The 14,939-nt window shown below is 47.3% G+C and overlaps 1 protein-coding gene across 1 annotated transcript in view; it reads right to left on the reverse strand.

The window, feature by feature from the left end:
- Window positions 1–11,930, reverse strand: part of FLVCR2 (FLVCR choline and putative heme transporter 2) — a 612,292-nt gene extending 600,362 nt beyond the window's left edge. Inside the window, exon 1 of the mRNA XM_085626721.1 lies at window positions 11,773–11,930. Within this exon, the coding sequence (XP_085482847.1) occupies window positions 11,773–11,856 (84 nt within the window). The 5' untranslated portion in view covers window positions 11,857–11,930. The remainder of the gene's footprint in view (window positions 1–11,772) is intronic.
- Window positions 11,931–14,939: the final 3,009 nt, after the last annotated feature.

Consider the following 14,939-nt stretch of genomic DNA (forward strand, 5'->3'; position numbering starts at 1 on the left):
AGGCTCTGACTCATTCAGCTTAATTTTTTACATTTGACTTATATGACACTAGCTCAGCTCTGGCACGCTGGCACATTGGCGACACTGGCGTGTTTGCACTGCTCAGAGTCGCAAGCTCACTTCTCTCACCTGGTGTAGAAAATGACCCCAGATTGCTCATTACTGGCAAACAATCCTCAACGTGCTCTCTAGAGTGTTTGGGAGACCAATAGACTGTTCTACCGGGATCGCACTGCTGGGAGTCCTAGATGGAATTAGCGACACAACCGGGTAGAAGACCCTGCTCGGGATCGGACAGCACTATCCAAGAGAGACTTTACCAGAGCCTGGAAAGAAGTTTTGCCTCTCACATTGTTTCCTTGAAAGCAGGCGATGGACTGGTGCGTCACGCAGGAGAAAGTAGTCTATATATCCTGGGTGTGCCATAAGAAACAGGAGAAAATATGAGGGAAGTGGATAACATATCGTGGGATGGTTTAAAATCAGTAGCGGCTGCTACCGATCGGGAATGGTGAGGCGGGGAGGTGCAGGACGGAACGAAAAAAAAATGAAAAGACACTTACCTGAGCTGGCCGGCCGCCACCTCTTCTCTGCCTCTTCTCCCTGTCTCTGCCGGCTGCAGGAAGGAGCAGGAAGCACCCGGGCTCCCAGGCTCCCCATAGCCAATCACAATGCTGCAATGCTGCGTTGTGATTGGTCTGAGCACCGAGTCACAGCGCTCGGGCAGGGATTGAGAGGTTTTGCATGTTCCTCCCCAGGCTGTGTAAAGCAAGCCTGGTGGGGAAGATTCAAATTGTGCAGGACTGTTTGGCCTGCCCGAGACGGCCGGCCAAGCAGTCATGCGCACTTAAGGAGTGCAAACCAAAATAATTAAAATCCATGGCGCGTACACGCCAGAAGGAGCTCTGTTCATCACAGAGGCAAAGGCCCCATATTAATACTGGCAAGGATATGGCTGCCGGTTATTTTCTTTAACACAACCTGCATCGAGTGGGTGCAATGCACAACGGATTTTATTTATTCATGCCTGAATAAACGCGCACTATTACTAAATCTTCATTTAAGAGACGCCTCATTGGGAAACACATCAAGGATACATATACTGTGAATAGGAGGGATTATTTCTGGGCACAAGATATGTGCAGTTTTAACTGTGTGTCTAATATTGGACCCTATTGAATCCCATTCGGGACGGAAATGCAACCGGATTTATGGATCTTCACGCATTGAGTATAGCCCTGAAAAAGTCGCTGCACACAACAGTAAGCCCGACTAAACACTTGTTGGCTAAGGCTGTTGTGAATAAACTGAAGCGCATGTTCCAGCAAAGACTTAACCTTTTGTCACACTGTTATTAATATAATTGATAAACTGTTAGCGTGTGCAGGGGACTTTTGTTCCATTTTTACCAGTGGATATCCACACGTTGGGGAGGAGGGTGGCTCTCCTACCCTTATGCACCGCAATCCTCACTCAGTACTAGAGTATACTTACCTGATTATTGCCCACGAGCACCAACACCCTATAGAACCACCTACCAAGCAGTTTCTAGATGTCCTTATGTGGGGAAACATCCTTAACTCCACAGTCTTTACAATGACCAGCCTTTACAACGAAATCATTACCCTGCCTGCGACTATACCATGCGTTACTTTACCATACAAGTCGTTACAGCAACTTGCTGTAACGGTCATATTGTTGGACTGGTGTTGACATTTTAAGTCCAACACCTTCCCTACTGTTAGGTAGACTGGAGTTGGAATCGTAATTTATACTATTCTAGAGTCCAGTGGCCCCTAAAGCAAGTCGTTGTAACACCTTTAGTCCTAAAGTAATGCATAGTAACATTGCAGGCTTGGTAGTGACTGAGAGATTCCATCATACAACCCCTTATGTGGGGTACTGGAGGCACCATAATTTTTAGTGTACATTGGTTTTTAGTATTTTCTTATGTGTAGTTAGTGGAGAGTTTCCATTTGGATACGCTGAATCTTGTGATTTTCCAGTCTGGATCACATTCCCACTGTATGAAGTTCTCTGTAGCAGAGTACTCCTCACATGGGGAATTGTATTTTCTGTGCAAATGCATATTTGTGTTCCTGAACAGGGAAATCATTTTTCTTTGTGGAAAAACCTTTAACCCTACATTTCCTTCTAATCCTGGTGTGTCATTCCCCTTCCTACCCTGGAAAGCTTATTTACACCAGCACTGTGCTGGAGTAAAAAACGGATCCTTTCTAGGCTTCAAAGGGGACTGATAGGAGTTTGTGAATGCACACAAATGTATGTGTATTTGGGCTTTCAGAAACTTCCAAGTCTATCTACACCTTGTAACACCCATATTAGCCTCTCTTCGGGTGGGATTTACAGGTGCAGAGAATTCTGCACTCCAGTCTAAGATCACTGTACTCGTGAATCAGCTTGTGCATGCCATGAATTCCTTGTTGGACTCCTGGCAGGCATATGTAAGTTTAATTCGGTAACACACTTACATTTTTGACTGAAATTACCTTTGTGAACAAGACTGACAACCTCATTTATAGAAGTGTAAAATGCAGTTTTTCGAGGGTAAAATATGCGGAACAAGTGAGGTTGGACTTCGCACTTCTTCCTCATATTTTAACCCTCCCCGCAGCAAGGCAGAAAGGGCGGTGAACACTGCCCAAAAAATGAGGCCATTCTGCATAGCAGTTGAGGAGAATATGTTAAAACTGAGTTTTTTTATCATCTGCTGTATTAATGTATATTTTCCTCCATTCACTGATTTCTATTTGCTGTAAGTTTTAGTCGAATGGTAGAGTGTCTGTGTGTGTGTATATCAGTGGTGGCACCACTACTTTTCAGCAGTGTAAGGAAAAATAAAATGGTGATAACTGAAAGTTATTTTCATTTTATTTTTCTGGTGCGTGCGCAGCAGCTTTGCCAGGTGGGCGGGGCTGCTCTGCTGACCGGGGAGGGGAGGAGTGGTTATCACTCCCTAAGTGCGCATGAAGGTGCACCCTCTTGGACCGGCCTAACATTCATGCGCACTTAGCATGTTCTCCACCCAGGCTGCATTAAAGCCTAGGTGGAGAACATGCCCAGGCTCCCTGTCCCTGTCTGAGCACCGAATCACAGCACTCAGACCAATTAAATTGCAGCATTGGGATTGGCTATGGGGAGCCTCAGCCTGGGTGCTTCCTGTTCCGTGTTCCGGCCAGAGGAGGAACGTGAAGAGGAGGACACGGTGAGGAAGGATATGGCGAGGAGGTAAGTTTAATATTATTATTTATTTACCCCTCCTCCCACCTCCCAGCTCCGCCACCACCGATCCGTGCCAGCCACCACTGGTGTGTGTGTGTGTGTGTGTGTCTGTCTGTCTGTGTGTATGCACACATATACGTCTGAGTGTATGTGTGTGTGTAAGTGTGGGGATTAGATCACATGCATAAAAACTATGATCACTCTAGATCCACCAACAGGACAGTGAGCAACAACACATTCCATGAGCAAAGCATCATTTGACCCCTTTGCCACCTTTAGAGTACTTATAAACCCGTGGTACTCATAGAACAGCCCGCGGGCCGCCAGCGGCCCGGCAGGCCTTCCTTGGCAGCCCGCATACCTTGCAGGTGATGTACCCATGGCCCCCCTGCTTTTCACGATTTCACCACAAAATTAGGCAAGGGGCGCTCGTTGCTATTTGGTTTGCTGGTGCGAGTGACAGAAGAGAGTGAGAGAGTGGAGTGAGAGTGGAGAAAGAGTGAGAGAGTGAGGAGAGAGAGTGGAGAGTGAGAGAGTGGAGAAAGAGAGAGAGTGGAGAGAGAGAGTGGAGAGAGAGAGAGTGGAGAGAGAGAGACTGACTGACACTGAGAGAATGACTGACAGAGAGACTGACTGAGAGAGAGACTGAATGACACTGAGAGACTGACTAACGCTGGGAGACTGACTGGGAGAGAGACTGACCGAGAGAGAGAGCCTGACAGAGAGAGAGAGAGAGAGGCTGACAGAGAGAGAGAGAGACTGACAGAGAGAGAGAGAGAGACTGACAGAGAGAGAGAGAGAGAGAAACTGACAGAGAGCGAGAGAGAGACTGACTGACAGAGAGAGACTGACAGAGAGACAGACAGACACTGACAGAGACTGACAGAGAGAATCTGAGAGAGAACAAGACTGACTGAGAGAGAGACTGACTGACAGAGAGAGACTGACTGACGAAGAAAGACTGACTGGGAGAGAGAGACTGACTGAGAGAGACTGGCAGAGAGAGAGAGACTGACAGAGAGAAACTGACTGAGAGAGAGACTGTCTGAGAGAGAGGCTGACTAAGAGAGAGACTGGCTGAGAGAGAGGATGACTGAGAGAGAGGCTGACTGAGAGAGAGACTGGCTGACTGACAGAGCAACTGACTGACTGAGAGACTGACTGAGAGGGAGACTGGCTGACTGACAGAGCGACTGACTGACTGACAGAGCGACGGACTGACTGACAGAGCGACTGACTGACAGAAAGACTGACTGAGAGAGAGAGAGACAGAGAGACTGACTGACAGAGAGACTGACAGAGAGAGAGAGAGAGAGAGAGAGATAGACTGACAGAGAGAGAGAGATAGACTGACAAAGAGAGAGATAGACTGACTGACAGAGAGAGAGAGAGAGACTGACTGACAGACTGAGGGAGAGAGAGACTGACTGACAGACTGAGGGAGAGAGACTAGCTGACAGACTGAGGGAGAGAGAGACTGACTGAGTGAGAAAAGAGAAAAAGACTAACAGAGAGGGAGAGACTGACAGAGAGAGAGAGAGAGAGAGACACTGACACAGAGAGAGAGAGAGAGACTGACAGAGAGAGAGACTGACAGAGAGAGGGAGAGAGAATCGGACAGAGAGAGAGACTGACTGAGAGGGAGAGACAGAGAGACTGACTGACAGAGAGACCGACTGCGAGAGAGACTGACTGACAGAGAGACTGACTGAGAGAGAGAGACAGAGAGACTAACTGAGAGAGAGAGATCGACTGACAGAGAGAGAGCTAGACTGACAGAGAGAGAGATAGACTGACAGAAAGAGAGAGACAGACTGACTGACAGACTGAGGGTCGAGAGACTAGCTGACAGACGGAGGGAGAGAGAGACTGACTGAGTGAGAAAAAGACTAACAGAGAGGGAGAGACTGACAGAGAGAGAGACTGACAGAGAGAGAGAGACTGACACAGAGAGAGAGAGATAGAGAGAGAGAGAGACTGACAGAGAGAGGGAGAGAGAATCTGACAGAGAGAGAGACTGACTGAGAGGGAGAGAGCGAGAGACTGACTGACAGACTGAGGGAGAGAGAGAGACTGGCTGACAGACTGAGGGAGAGAAGAGACTGACTGACAGGCTGAGTGAGAGAGAGACTGACTGAGTGAGTGAGAGAAAGACTGACAGAGAGAGAGCGACTGACAGAGAGAGAGAGACTGATAGAGAGAGAGACCTACAGAGAGAGAGAGACTGACAGAGAGAGAGCTGACAGAGAGAGAGACTGACTGAGAGGGAGAGACAGAGAGACTGACTGACAGAGAGACCGACTGAGAGAGAGACTGACTGAGAGAGAGAGAGACAGAGAGACTAACTGAGAGAGAGAGATAGACTGACAGAGAGAGAGAGCTAGACTGACAGAGAGAGAGATAGACTGACAGAAAGAGAGAGAGAGACTGACAGACTGAGGGAGAGAGACTAGCTGACAGACGGAGGGAGAGAGAGACTGACTGAGTGAGAAAAAGATTAACAGAGAGGGAGAGACTGAGAGAGAGAGAGAGAGAGAGAGAGAGAGAGACTGACAGAGAGAGAGAGACTGACAGAGAGAGAGAGAGAGAGAGAGAGAGAGAGACTGACAGAGAGAGGGAGAGAGAATCTGACAGAAAGAGAGACTGACTGACAGAGAGAGAGAGAGACTGAGTGACAGACTGAGGGAGAGAGAGAGACTGGCTGAAAGACTGAGGGAGAGAAGAGACTGACTGACAGGCTGAGTGAGGGAGAGACTGACTGAGTGAGAGAAAGACTGACAGAGAGAGAGAGACTGACAGAGAGAGAAAGACTGATAGAGAGAGAGACCTACAGAGAGAGAGAGACTGACAGAGAGAGAGCTGACAGAGAGAGAGACTGACAGAGAGAGAGGCTGACTGACTGAAGAGAGACTGACAGAGACTGACAGAGAGACTGACTTACTGAGAAAATGACTGACTAACTGAGAGACTAACTGACTGACTGAGAGACTGACTGACAGAGACTGACTGACAGAGAGAGAGAATGACTGACAGAGAGAATGACTGACAGAGAGAGAGAGAATGACTGACAGAGAGAGAGACTGACTGACTGACTGAGAGAGAGAGACTGACTGACAGAAAGAGTAACCCTGGGATGGAATTGGAGTCTGTGTGTATGGAGCTATGCAATGCTTCTTAAGACTGCTATTGTCTGCTAATAAAAATGTATTATCAAAATGTAGGTCTTTGTAGTTACATCTGCTTTTGAAATACATTGTCGCATTGTCTAAGGTTTTGAAACAGGTTTGATTTTTTTAAATCTAGCCCCACCCCCCCACTGACCCCACCCCTACCGGTGTGACCCACAGCCACTAACCACACCGTAATTTTGGCCCCGACAGAAAGTTTGTGAGTACCCATGTTATAAACCATGCTCTTGGCAGAAAAGCGAGGTACCAGTTGTTATGCTGGCACTGTGAACAAACTCTGGACAGCTATGCAGCCCACAAGAATGCCACCCGCAGACACCATCACCTCATCAGATCCGCCAAAAGGGCCTCCTTCAAAGACCGCCTAGACAACAACACACAACAGCAAAGAGCTCTTCAACATCGTAAAGGAACTCTCCAACCCCAGCTCCAACACCAACGACATCCCACCTTCGCAAGACCTGTGCGACTCGCTCGCCACCTTCTTCCATCGCAAGATCGCAGACATCCATGACAGCTTCAACGCCACAACCACCCCCACGACCACCATCCACACCGACTGCCTGCTCTCCTGGACCAACATAAATGACAACGACACCATCAAAATCATGAACACCATCCACTCCAGATCTCCGTCAGACCCATGGCCACACCACATCTTCAACACAGCCAGCACCACCATCGCACCCTTCTCCGGAAAGCCATCAACATTTCCTTCGAGACAGCAACCTTCCCGGAGAGCTGGAAGCACGCCGAGATCAACGCCCTACTCAAGAAACCCAAGGCAGACCCCAAGGACCTCAAGAACTTCCGGCCCATCTCCCTGCTCCCGTTCCCGGCGAAGGTCATCAAGAAGACCGTCAACAAACAACTGACCCGCTACCTCGAGGAGAACAGCATCCTGGACCCATCCCAGTCCGGGTTCCGCAGCAACCACAGCACCGAAACTGCCCTCATCGCCGCCACCGATGAAATCAGGGCCCTGCTAGACAACGGAGAAACCGCGGCACTCATCCTCCTGGACCTGTCAGCCGCCTTCGAGACGGTCTGCCACCGCACACTACGCACGCGCCTCCACGACCCCGGGATCCAAAAGAAGGCCCAGGACTGGACCACCTCCTTCCTCTCCAGCAGTACACAGAGCGTCCGCCACCCCCCATTCCGCTCCGAAGCCACCAAGATCATCTGCGGCGTACCCCAGGGCTCATCCCTCAGCCCAATGCTGTTTAACATCTACATGGCACCGCTCGCCCACGTCGCCCGACTGCATGACCTTAACATCATCTCCTACGCCGATGACACCCAGCTGATCCTCTCCCTCACCAAGGACCCCCACACCGCCAAAACCAACCCCCACGAAGGAATGAAAGCCGTCGCCGAGTGGATGAAGAAAAGCCGACTGAAGCTGAACTCGGACGAGACGGAAGTCCTCATTCTCAGATCCACCCCCTCGGCCTGGGACGACTCCTGGTGGCCGACTGCACTGGGAACAGCTCCAACACCCACGACCATGCACGCAACCTAGGGGTCATCCTCGACTCCACCCTCTCCATGACAAAGCAGGTCAACGCCGTCTCTTCCTACTGCTTCAACACCCTCTGCATGCTCCGCAGGATCTACAAGTGGATCCCCACCGAAACGAGAAGAACGGTCACCCAGGCCCTCGTCAGCAGCAGTTGGACTACGGAAATGCCCTCTACGCAGGAGCCTCGGCCAAACTCCTAAAACGACTTCAACGCATTCAGAACGCCTCTGCACGCCTGATCCTCGACATCCCTCGCCGCAGCCACATCACACCCCACCTGAGAGACCTGCACTGGCTCCCAGTCAACAAGAGGATAACCTTCAGGCTCCTCACCCACACACACAAGGCAATCCACAACATCGGACCAACATACCTCAACAGACGACTCGGCTTCTACACCCCCACCCGCCAGCTTCGCTCTGGTGACCACGCCCTCGCCACAGTCCTCCGCATCTGAAAAGCGACCACCGGCAGCAGATCGTTCTCCCACCTCGCCGCCAAGACCTGGAACACCCTCCCCATCCACCTACGGCAGACCCAAGACCTTCTGACCTTCAGAAAACTCCTCAAGACCTGGCTTTTTGAGCAGTAGCAGCATTCCTCCTCCCACCCCCAGTGCCTTGAGACCCTTACAGGTAAGTAGTGCGCTCTACAAATGCTATGATTGATTGATTGATTGATTGATTGATTATAATTTCCTCAAGGAGACCAGCTGCAGACAGCAACTCAGCACCGCCATGTCCCTTATAGTGCTGTAAGACGGGCTGTGGGCGCTATTGGCAATGGCCATCAGGTGTTCACAGTTGACAGCTAAATACTGTCTGGTAAGGACAACGCTTAAACAAGGTTAAGCAGCGTAACACAAAACATGCGTACTTTTCCAACTTATATGAAGTGGCGGCCACTAGCAGGGAAAATCAGTGGGGCAGCGGGGGGACAAAAGGCAGCACTGGGGACCACAACAGAAAAAACATACCTGCAGCCTGACGTCTACTGCCTCACCGCCTCGTCAGCTCTGACAATGCTCAACCAGGCTCCCAGACTCCCTTGCTCCAATCGAGATGCTACTCTTATGCTGGTTTTACCCAGCATCAGAGAAGCATAAGGATTGTGCGGAGCGGGCCCGTTCCACGCTCCAGCAGGGACTAGGAGCCTGTGCACCTAAGCCCTGCTGATATCTCCAAGCAACAGCCTAGAGATATCCAAGTGCGCATGTTGGCCGGACAAACAAACATGCGCGCTGACAGTGCCCTGTGCCCACCACTCCTGCTGCTGTTGATGGCCCCACCCTCAAGATTCGGCTGCGGTTCAGGAGTAAAATAAAATGAAAATAGATCAGTTTTTTTAATTGCTTTATTATAATTTTATTTTACATGCGTCTGCTGGTTCCAGCAGTGGGGTGACACTCCTCTGCCATAATGGAGGAGCCGCCCTTGCTTGTATGCTTGTCACAGGAATCAACGAAGCACGTTTATACTGTCCTTCCATGCACAAAACAAAAACCAAGGAGAATGCGTAAATGCATGCTTCATGGTTACAGTGTCGGATGTGGAATGATCCGCGGAATATGCACAACTAGGTTCCGCCACCTATAGAGCCAGAAAACCGCATCAGTAAAAAATATGTGTTTTATAAATACAGTCCACAAGCATTATCCACTCATGTGAAATCTGAAAGACTGCATGAGTATGTAATGTACAGAACAAATGTGGCTTTAGTTGCTAAGTATAAATGAGGGTGTCAATTGTTTTGCCTGTGTCATTCAAACCTCCCTACTTACTGCACACACATGAACTATGTGTTTTTCAGATGCCAGCATTAATTAAAGGGGTTCAATGTGTCGGATATTTTGATGTGAAACTGGTGCTAGCTCGCACCTCTAGTCCTGATAAGGATACTATAATGAGGAAGTTATGCTTGTGAAATTCCACTGACACCTTTGAACAGAGTGTCTGGGTGCTAGTATTTGCATCAAACACACAACATGTATTGGGGAAATGCTTTAATAAGTCTAGACATTCGCTTGGGGTAGCATTTCAACCCAACGATCTTTTGCTCAGCATGCCACCTCAGTTTGAACCCAGCCATATGCAAATCAGTCTTGACACTGCTCCTATAGGAACAGTCCAGTCAGAATTGTCAGGGCAGATCCTCCCTGACCTAGAAAACAAGCAATTCCAGACCAGTGTTGCCCTGATTGGGGCTTTTCCATTGGGGTGTAGCTTGAATCTAGCGCCACAGCGAACACAGGATCTATGTGTGGGCATAACCATGGCCACTTAGGGCGTTACATTAAGCACACCATCGTTGACAGGAGAAATGCTTGCAATATGTCTAACCACAGACAATCGCTTGGGTATTATCCCAACCCATTATCCTTTTGCTCACCTTGCCACCAAAGTTTGTGCCTAGCTATGTGGAAGTCAGTCTTGACCCTGCTCCAATAGGAACCGTATTGCCTGGCCAGGTCCCTCCTGAACCGGAACATAAGCAACCCAAGACCAATTTCATTCCGATTAGGGTTCTTATGTCGGGGGTAACTTAATTCCAGTGGCACAGTGAGCACAGAGCCCATGTCTGGGCATACCCTTGGCCCCTTAGGGCGTTACATTAAAGACACAAAAGGCAATGGGAGAAATGTGTCTAATAAGTGTAACCACTGGCAATCACTCTGGTAGCATTCCAACACATTGTTCTTTTACTCCCCATGCCACTTCAGTTTGGACACCGCCATGTCCAAATCAGTCTTGACCCTGCTCTAATAGGAACAGTCCAGTCCGAATTGCCTGGCCCGATCCTCCCTGAACCTGAACAGAAGCAACCCAGGCTGGTTTTGCCCTGATTGGGGCTCTTCCGTTGGGTTGTAGCTTGATTCCAGTGGATAGGGACCCATGTCTGGCATACCCGTGGCATTTTAGGATGTTACATCATTCACTCAAAAGGTGATGGAAGAAATTCTTGCAATAAGTCTAACCCTTGGCAATTGTTTGAGATAGGCTTACATGCCATCATCCTTTTTTTTCACCATGCCACCTCAGTTTGGACCCAGCTATATAGACATCAGGCTTGACCATACTCCAATAGGAACAGTCCAGCCCGAATTGCCTAGCCAGATCCTCTCTGAACCGGAACACAAGCAACCCAAGACCAATTTCGCCCGAAACAGTATGTCTAAGAAATGGGGGTTCATGAAAACTCAGATTTCAACCCTTTTGCAAGAATGAAGATGGCTTTCACTAGGGATCAGCACTCTCTTGGTCTCTGTACCTGTTTGTTCTGCATGGTTAATTAAATTGACCAGGAAATCATGTAAGAGTGCAAGGCTTAAGCCTTTTAAACCTTGCGAGATATATTTCAGTGGAGGCTGAAAGCCCATTGTGATCTCTACTCCCCTGACCTGCATTTTTTGTTGTTGTAAAGATTGTTTCTGAACTCATTTGCCTTCAGGTACCAATATTGTATGAGGAGGGTTCTTAGCCACCTGAAGATTCCTTGGATAATTGTATGGGGCCAGTAGGGACTTCATGTAAAGTCAGCGGTCACTATCGGTAATTTTGCTTAATCATTGGACCACTGCCCCTTCCTTAGGGGCCATCCATTCCAGAAAGCCCAACCATAAAATATTTTTCCTCTTATTTTCCTTGTGTACCAATTCCATAGAGATTATGGACAGTAGGTGGTTCTGACTTCAACCAGTTAACACAGATCTCCCGCCTGGCAATAAGTATTAGATGAAAAACGCACTTCTGTCAGTTCGCCGAGATGCGGTTCTTTAACCGCATATCCATACCAAAACATAATCAGGTTTGGGCTTACCTCCACCTTTATTGACAGTATATCAGAAATGTTACTGCATACTTTGTTCCAAAACATCTTTAAGGCGGGACAGTTTAGAAACATGGGCTAGTCGTTGGCTCCCTCTTCTTCACACCTTCTGCATCTAGGCACGTCACCTGTGTTGAATTTCATCATATTTCTCTGCGTCAGGTAGATTCTGTGCAAATAGAAGAAATTATTCTTGCTTAAGGTACAGAAAGAGAGAATGGGCAACCCAATCAACCTTTGGAGGCTTGGGAGAATTAAGAATTAACAGGTAAAAAGTGCCTACAAGGGATTCACTTGAACACACGTAGGGCCCGATGTAGGTGGCTAAATACCGGTCAGTAACCCCGAAATTCAGTAAATTTCAGGATTACCGACCGGTATTTAGCCATTCCTAATGTAGGTGATGATTCGGTAAATACCGAATCTGTATTTACCGAATCTGTATTTACTGAATCGGTATTTACTGAATCGGTAAATACAATGTAGAAAGCACATAAAAGAGTGCTGATGTGCTTTAATAATTTGTTAATTACCACCAACTTCAAGTTGGTGGTAATTAACGAATTCCTTTAAAAATTCACTTTTGAAATTTTTTTTAAGTGCCATGTGGCACACATCCATGCCCTTAGGGCATGTATGTGGGCCACATGTGCACACAGGCACATTTCAGGGGTGCAACAGGGTGTCCTTTGGACACCCTGGCACCCTTGAAATACCTCCCGGTATTACCGATTCAGTAATACTGAATCGCTAATACAGAATGGCTTTAGATTCATTCCTATGGGCCTCCAAGCCCATAGGAATGAATGGGTAGGTATTCCTTATTACCGAATCGGTATTACCGATTCGGTAATAAGGAATATTCCTTACCTACATAAGAAATACCGATTTCTTAATACCGAATCGGTAAAATTTGGTATTAAGAATTCGGTATTTGTGGATTACCTACATCTGGCCCTTAGTCTGATAATTCATGCAATGATATATCAAGGTTCCAGCCGGTAACCTATAGTTAAACAATCTCTATTTCAATATTGCAAACGGGTGTGATTTCTTCATTGATCACAATTATGTGATATAAATATAAAGGGTACAAAAAGATTGAAGCAATACGCAAAAATGTCCGTGGTTTACACATTGATTCAATGTTGTTAGTACCTTCTAATAATTTTTGCAAACATCTATTCCAAACCAAAAATAAATAAACAGAACAGTGAGTCTGAACAAAGCAGAAAACACTTCCAAGAAGAAAATAAAACAATAAGGAAATAGATGAGGTTGTCGACGTTTCGGTCTGGTGTATACATCCATCAGACCATCTTCAAGATGATGAAAGGGGCTGTTGTGTGACCCTTATAAACATTGTATTAGGAATGTCCAATCATGATTGAATCTTTAGATTAATAAAACTTCCAGGTCATTTATGCGGAAGGAGAAGCTATTGAAGAGCGAGTAGAATTGATGCACTTCCCAACAAATGTTAAGGCTTGAATACAATCACCATAGTTAATTAAATGGCGAATTTGCTCACAGAAGTCAAGCAAGAGACAGAATGAAACTCCTCCGGCAGGCTGCTAGCACTTCAGTCGGTGTTTAATGTGGCAGGTTTAACTATAGAGTATAAAAAATTCCAAGATACTTGCCACAAATCTGGTTGCTACATGCTTGACAAGTATCCTTCGCAAGAGTGCTCTGGTATCTTCATGTGCTCCTCATCCGTCTTTACAAGCTCCCAATACCACCTCCTTTTTGAACGGATTAAGATCCTGCAGCCTCTCCTCAAATTCACAGTCCTCTTTTTTTATGCCAAGTTTGACTGGCCCACCACTAGGCCAGTTGAAGATATTTAAATCTACAAACCTCACCAAACTAAAGAGGCTATATTAGCTTGCAAATCTGGTTCACCACTGGACGTCTGCCCCCCGACGTTTTTACATCATATTATTGATGTGGTTAATCCTGTAATCAATGGCATAGTGAACTCCTCTCTTGCCTTGGGTAATGTTCCCACAGATTGGAGATTCGCGATTGTCAAACCTTGAAAAAAGAAACAGAATGTAGAGTCCTCAATATTATCCAACTATAGGCCCATTTCGCTTCTCCCCATCTTGGGTAAGATCACTGAGAAAATAGTGTGTCAACAACTGGCCAGCTTTACTGAATCTGCATCTATCCTCCACCCTCGACAGTCGGGTTTTCGTCCCAGACACTCGACGGAGTCAGCGTTACTTGAGATCACTGACACCCTTAAATTCATCTTGGACAGTGGCAGGAAGGCAGTCTTGATTCCGTTAGACTTGTCTGCCGCGTTCGATACCATTTCCCATGACATCCTGTTAGCCAGATTAAGATCATGCGGCATTACAAACTTGGCCCTGGCATGGATATCATCATTCCTGTCTAACAGGAAACAAGTCATCTCCTTGGGATCTTGCGTGTCATCTGAACGCACTGTCTCTACGGGTGTCCCTCAAGGGGCCTCCATCAGTCCCCTGCTGTTTAACATATATATGGCCCCTCTGATCTCTTTGATCTCTTCCTTTGGAATTGAGACCACATCTTACGCTGACGACACTCAACTCATTCTGTCTCTGGAGGATAAATCAACATCAGAAGAGGAGAATTTTAAAACCTGTTTCTCAGCGATCATTAAATGGATGACTAACAACCATCTCTGTTGTAACACCGATAAAACAGAGATTCTTCCCATTGGTAAAAACAACACGTTCCAACCCAAGGATTGGTGGCCAGAGGATACGGCAGCCCCTCCATCTATTGTGGAGGTTGCCAGAAATCTGGGAGTTTTGTTTGACACCTCACTTTCATTTAAGCCGCATGTATCAAAATTAACAGGGATCTGTTTTAGCCACATTCGGACCTTGAAAAAGTTCTTCAATGTCATTCCATCAGCAGCAAGAAAAACAGTAACAGTAGCTCTGATTCTGTCACGGTTGGACTACTGCAACAGCCTTCTCGTTGGGACCAATAAATCGTCCCTAAGACGGCTTCAGGTTGTCCAACATGCAGCTGCTAGACTGGCTCTGGGTCTTCCCCGTAAATCATCGGCCTCAGCTGCATTGAAGACTCTACATTGGCTATCAATTCCTAAAATAATTCCCTTTAAACTCCTCCTGACGACCTTTAGAGCTGTTCGAGGA

Source organism: Triturus cristatus, chromosome 9, assembly GCF_964204655.1.
Source record: "Triturus cristatus chromosome 9, aTriCri1.1, whole genome shotgun sequence".
NCBI lineage: Eukaryota > Metazoa > Chordata > Amphibia > Caudata > Salamandridae > Triturus > Triturus cristatus.